Source organism: Otolemur garnettii, unplaced genomic scaffold (assembly GCF_000181295.1).
Source record: "Otolemur garnettii isolate 467f Iridium unplaced genomic scaffold, OtoGar3 scaffold00160, whole genome shotgun sequence".
NCBI lineage: Eukaryota > Metazoa > Chordata > Mammalia > Primates > Galagidae > Otolemur > Otolemur garnettii.
Genome location: NW_003852555.1, coordinates 2,399,048 through 2,405,674, shown reverse-complemented (window position 1 = coordinate 2,405,674; position 6,627 = coordinate 2,399,048). Strand labels below are relative to the sequence as shown.

At 40.5% G+C, this 6,627-nt stretch overlaps 1 protein-coding gene across 1 annotated transcript in view; it reads left to right on the top strand.

Moving 5' to 3' along the window:
- ZNF608 (zinc finger protein 608) overlaps positions 1-530 on the top strand; it is a 105,140-nt gene extending 104,610 nt beyond the window's left edge. The window contains exon 8 of the mRNA XM_023519170.1: positions 445-530. Within this exon, the coding sequence (XP_023374938.1) occupies positions 445-530 (86 nt within the window). The remainder of the gene's footprint in view (positions 1-444) is intronic.
- Positions 531-6,627: the final 6,097 nt, after the last annotated feature.

The following is a 6,627-nucleotide window of genomic DNA, read 5'->3' as shown; positions in this document are numbered from 1 at the left end:
CACGTGCCTTATGGGATGCATTGAGTTTCAGTCGCTGGGGAAAAATGTTAAAGCGATAAAAGCTATTATGAAAGTGTTGTATTCTAAGCAAATAACATGCCACTTCCATAATTCACTGTGACTTTCAATTCCTGTTGTTACCTGGTACCTATCATTTCTTCTGAGCTCCCTATTCAAGAATACATGTGAACCATTTAGCATCACACAGAGCCAGAGAGATGAAATGCAGCATCCTCTTTGAATAGCTATTAAGAATACTGCAGAGTATTTGATAACGGGAGAGATATTGCGTAGACCTAGTGGTTTGCACCCTTGTCCTTGTCGCATGAAGCATTTCTTGTGTGTTTAGGAAGGGTACATTGCCACCACTGGGTCTGCAGCCCTTCACCACTGGGCCTTATCTTTCTAAATGTCACGGGACCTTTACTTTTCTCCCCCCATTAGGCTTGACCTCTGCTGCCCTCGTTGCCTCTCAGCAGGTGGCTGCCCAGGCATCTGCATCTGGGATGTTTCCTGCACAAAGAAGGTAAATCTCTTCTACATTGTAAATTGGTTTTCTAGAAACATCTGGACAGTCGGAAGGAAGCAATTGTAGGGATTTTAGACCAAAAATCTTGGGGTTTTTCTGTCATTGTAATGAATGTGCTTATCATGCCAATATGGTTCACGTCCACTTACGTTCTGTGAACCTCGTTCTGTGGGTGTCCTGTAGATTAGTAGTTAACTGATTCAGTTTTTAGATGGTTGAAATCTTCTTGAGTTATCCTCATGGCCTTGCCAAAATAATCCACCATGACATGACTTCCTTCTGTCACATTATGTTTAAAGATAACAGTCACAAATGGAGAAATTTATTTTCATAATGCTAAAGGTAATGTTGGTTCTTTGCTATTTTTAATTATTCCTTGAGTTGTTTTAAGAAGGAAAGTAAATCAAATTACTAAGATTATAAAATTTAACATTTTTCACAGTCTGCATCATGACCTTATGTTTTCACTTTCTCTGGAATTGAGTTAAAGGGATTGATTTAAACGGAATTGAAAGAAGCCCACCAGTTGTTTGCTTTTCAGGTTTGCAGTGTCTGACGTTGGTAGAACCCTGTGCTAAGATTTGCTTTTCTTTTGCAGAGAATAACAAGATTGGAAGTATACGTTGTCATGTGACTGGATCACATGGGGAAGCGCTTTATACAGACATCAGTTCCATGGTGTTAATTTGAAATGCCTTAATGGCAGGCAAAAACCAGTCATTTCATTTTTGTAAATTACAGATTTTATCACAGAGTAACAAATGTTGCTGTAATTAAACTTCTGTTTTATATATATATACGTATACATATCTGTATATATACATATATATATATATATTCTTGACTTTTTGTATCAGTAACCAGGCTCGCACACACAGGGTCTGCTGCCGCGTTGCAAACCACTCAGCAAAGGAAATAAAAACCGTATTTGTCATGTTGAAAAGTGTTAGCCGCAAAAGGCTGCTTACTTTCTTTTCCTTTCCTTTTAAATTGTAAATAAATGATGTTCCGTATCAGTGTGCCTGAACCTTGCATATCCTTGACATATTTCCCGTAAGCCCCTCAGAAAGGCTAACTGTGATGATGACACTTTGGTACAATTTAGATGTCTATTTGGTGGCTCCTGTTAAAGACGCATCAGTGTAAAATGGTCCTGTAGTCACTGTTTGTACTCGTGTATTGTGGAAAAAAGAAATACTTTTGGAAGGCATGGGGTTGCCAGTACCACAAAAACTGTGTTGTATATAATGTAAAGATTAAAATGGGGAAATAATGAGCATCTGTGAATAATGAGGTGTCATTTTTTGATAATCTTGAATGGCAAATAACCCAATAGCCTGCATACCAGAGACATCTGTGATTGTTCTATTACTTGAATAGTCCCGCAGTCCTCTTATTATTATTTTTTTTAATGTTTACAATTATCCAGTTTTAGAAGAGAGAGACTTTAACGCCATTGCCTGGTTACTTGTTTTATGCTGTAATCTAGTTTATTTTATGTAAAATGTATATTGAATGCTTTCCTTTTTTATACCTGCCTTAAATAATTTGGCAATCAGAATTAAAAAGGTTTTTTTTTTTTATAATGGCTTCTCGTCTGTCTCCTGTTATTTCCAGCTGGCTGATAGTGATTCTAATTTTCAAAGAAGGGTTTCTTACTCAAGAACGCCCACTCCATAGGATACAAGGCACAGATATTAGCTTTCCTTACACACAGGTATGACACCCAAGGAGTGTATTTAATCCAGTGAACGTATTCATATTTACAGGGTATTCACTCCAGCCACAGAGCTTATTTTCACATTGCCACGAATTGGAAGATGCAGGTTTCTGTGGCATGAAATGCTATTCAAAAGTTGTAAATCTTGTGACACATGAACAGTAGATAAAAATGTGTGAAAAGTCGGTTAGTGAGCTGTCATTAGATTGATGTACTAGAGTATTTTACACCAAAGTTTAACTAATTTCTCCCTTCTTCCCTCCTTCCCCTCCTCCTATCAGACAATCCTTATTGAACACCTGTTCTATCCCAGGCACCGTACAGGGTACTGGGAGGTAGCAATGAATAAAGCAGACAAAAACTGGCCTCCTAGAATTTGGATTTTTTAGTGGACGGGATAAACATGCAATAAAGCATGTAAGTAATATACAGGGTATGGCAGCTGGTTGATAAATACTATGAAGCATGGACCGGGCATCGCGGATGTGTGTGAGAGTCTATACATAGAGTGGCCATAGAGAGATGAGAATGGTGGTCCCTGCATCTGTGTGTGTGGGGGGAGGGAAGCATATGGTGAGATGGAAAAGAAAGTACAAAAGGCCTGAAGTGGGAGTGTCCTTTGTGTGTCTGGAATGGTTGATTTTAACAATTCATTCCAACTGTAAGCTTTTGTGATTTTGCTATAATTGCTAGTGACAGTTCTGTCACGTGGTTTACTAAAAAGTTCCTTAAGTCGACAGAATTTGTCTGGGTTTAATCTGGTTAGTTCTACCTACAGGCCTTTGCTTCACAAGTCGATAGATGATTTTTGCAATCAGATGTTTCCTCTGCTTTGCTGTTTGCCTTACAAGCCTAGTTCTTAATAGATTTCAATAGGAAGATACTTTTCTCCTAATTTTCAGTTTACTTTTCTTTTGAATTTCCCCTAGGTTGTCATTTATAAAAACAGTATCTTTGAGGTTTATTCCTACACCTCAGAGAGCAGTTCTCGCGTTTTTCACCTGTTTAAGCTGTCAGATGTTTTCAGGTCTGACATCACATCTTGATTGTCCTTGAAGACTTGATGTCATCTGTCCCATACAGTTGAACAAGCGTGTCTTCTCCGTTCAGAGCCTGGTTAGCCGTGTGTGTCTCCACTAACCCCGTAACTGTCCAAACACAGGAGCAAAACCAAGGTCAACTTAACATATTCACCAGCTGAATTCTCATATGCTTGTTGGTAACTGGGTGATACTGTGAGTTCCTAATGATTTCCCTGCTTTTAGTAATACATATTTTTTGAATCATACATATGGAAGCCAGTGTTACTTTTGAGTTGCAAAATAACTGGTTGTACGTTTATTACATACTAGACTTTTAATCATTTCTGGTTAAGTGGTTAGATAAATAGGGTTATAAATAGATGCATTAGACCATGCTTATCTCTGCTACTGTAACAAACAGGAATGCTGATAAATACAAAGAGATGTATGACCAAAAGCACATTGTGATTTGAATAGTTTCTCCCTGGGGCTTTTACTGGAACATTATTCAAATCTGGTTTACATTAATCACTAAATGAAGTTTTTGTTTCTTCCTCTGACTGTTACAGTGTTGTCTTTACTGATGACAACATGAATTGCCAACGGCCAGAGCTTGTTTATATTATATGTGTGATTTCGCTGGCTGAGTATATAGTCAGTACCGAATGGTAAATTAAAGATTCCCCAAAGACAAGCGTACTTGGCTCCATTATATTACTATGATGAATCTGCCATTAATACGTTCTAATTGTTTTACTTTTATAGACATAAAATCAGTCCCCTTAGTGACTAATAATAGGGTTTATTGATTTTACTAAACATTATTCATTCCAGGCCTGCTCATATCAGCTCGTCCTGAACATATGCAAAAAGCCTGCAGTGCTGACACAGTGCAAATTAACTTTATGGAGAAATGGGAGTGAAGAGTTGTTTACAGCTGTGGTCTCATTGAATACAGAATATTAAAAACAAGGTAATAGGCTCCAAATAGAACCATTTATTCCTAGATTAGGATCTCAGATGGCTTTTTCATGGAAACTCGCCATTGATGTTCAGCCCAGGTCATTAACGCTAGCAGAGTAGAAAGGCTGGCCTTGTACATTCACACTGGATATGACCCTGATTTAGTGTGGTTTCAGCCCAAGGGTCTGTGAGTAACCAGAATGAATAGCTCTGATTGATACAGGAGAAAACAGCAGTTTAAATGATAATTACTGGTCATTTTATTCCTTCCCTGACTCTGAAAAAGAGACAAGACAGGCAAAGCCATTTATTATTGTTTTGTGACTAACCACAGTCATCCATTCCCAGCTTCCTGCAGTAGTCTTGAGTCATAAACGTTGTTTACTTTCAGTTAACTTTAGGAGAGAAAGCAAAGCTCCCAGTCCGACTATTAGCAGGGCCTCTGCTGCCGATTCTTCTATATTTTCTTAAGAAAATCACTCTTGGATTGGTTCTCAACCTGGGCATTACTGACATCTTGGATGGGATAACTTTTTGTTGGGGGGGGGGGAACTGTCCTGTGCATTGTAGGTGTCTAGCAGAGCCCAGCCTCTACCCTGAAGATGCCAGTCGTAACCTGCTCAGCAACCTGTGACAACCACCTGATCAGGTGGAATTGAGAACCCCTTCCTAGTCTCGAAACCCACTCACAGACCTCTGAGTCACGCAGCTCTGCATTGCTTTAGGAGAGACAGGAAAGCCCTCCTGTAGCTTCTGGTAACTCCCTGAAGATATAATGGGATGCCCATTTAGCCAATGTGGATAAGTTGGACTAGATCTCCAGCCTTTTTAAAGAGAATTGGATGATCCATATTTTAACAAGATACTTTTTATGGTTTGAAGATGAATTCAATGTATAGACTACATCTGAGGGCTGAATTCAGTTCACAGCACATCCGTTAGTAACATTAGCCCCCCCCCCCGCCAAGGCATATTGTTTTCTCCTGGATGGAAGGCCGTCAAATTGGGAAGACCTGGAAAAATGGGTCATTCTTAGGTGAGCTACTGGGATTGAAGTTGGGTCTTCTTCCCGTGGGGAGAGTCACACAATTCATGTACAGGAATAAATTTGGGGAGATTGTTAGATTCACTGTATGTTTCAGGGAAGTGTTTTGTTATTTTTCACTTAGACATTTGAAAATACAATGAAAGGAAACATGCCAAGATCTGGGATGCGGGCTGCTGTGAGCACCAGGCATGATAAAGCCCACAGGAGTCTGCAGGTTCAGGGTCCAGGTTTATGGTCTGGTCAGATTGTGGCCTAACCCTGCCAGCCTGTTGTCATGGTCCTCTCTACGTGGAACGCCACCAGCAGTGGACCAGAACTCCTTCCCCATGTCCACAGCAGACGTGGCTGGTCCTGGGAGTGTTTTCACCAGGTAGGTGTGGGTGAGACCTCATAACTTTCTCAGCTCAACTGTCCTGGTGGGAGGTCCTAAAAATAGATCAAAGTTGACATGCAAGAGGAAGACTGTTTGCTGCCTCTGCAAGAAACTGCTATCAGAAGTGGTATCAGGGCCCTATAACTTTAAATGCATCAACCTCCCCCCACCCTCCCATCTTCATCCTTTTTAAGTCAAGAGGTTTAGCATGGCACTATGCTTCCTCTCAACTATTGGAAAATTTGTGTTTTAAAGCAACCATCCTTATTCCTTTCGTTAGAAAAGTTGGGGAATCAGAGTCATTGCTTATTGACTTCTTTCTACTAACTTATGGAGGTGTTTCCTTCTTGTCTTTTACGTTGCCATCCCATCCTTTTTTTTTTTTTTTTTTTTTTTGAGATAGTCTCACTCTGTTGCCTTGGGTAGACTGCTGGGGCATAGCTCACAACAACCTCAAACTCTTGGGCTTGAGCTATCCTCTTGCCTCAGCTGCCCTAGTTGCTGGGACTACAGGCTCTTGCTACAGTGCTTAGCCTTTTTTCCCATTTTTTCAGTACAGACAGGGTCTCACTCTTGCTCAGAGACAGGGTCTTGCTCTTGCTCAGGCTGGCCTTGAACTCTCAAGCTCAGGCAATTCACCCACCTCGGCCTCCCAGAGTGCTAGGATTATAGGCATGAGCCACAGTGTCCGGCCCATCTCATCCCATCCCTTTTGACTCTTCTGCTTCTCTCTTATAGGGACCCTTGATTAGACGGGGTCTATCCAGGTAATCCAGCATAATCTCTCCACCTCAAGGGCACATGATGAGCAATCTTAGTTCCATCTGAAATCCTAATTCTCCCTTGCTGAGAAACAGAGCACATTCACGGTTTCTGGGGATTAGGATATGGACATCTCCAGGGGATCATTACTCTGCCTATCACATCACCCTGCACAATCCCTTTCTGCATGAACAACAATGTGATGTAATT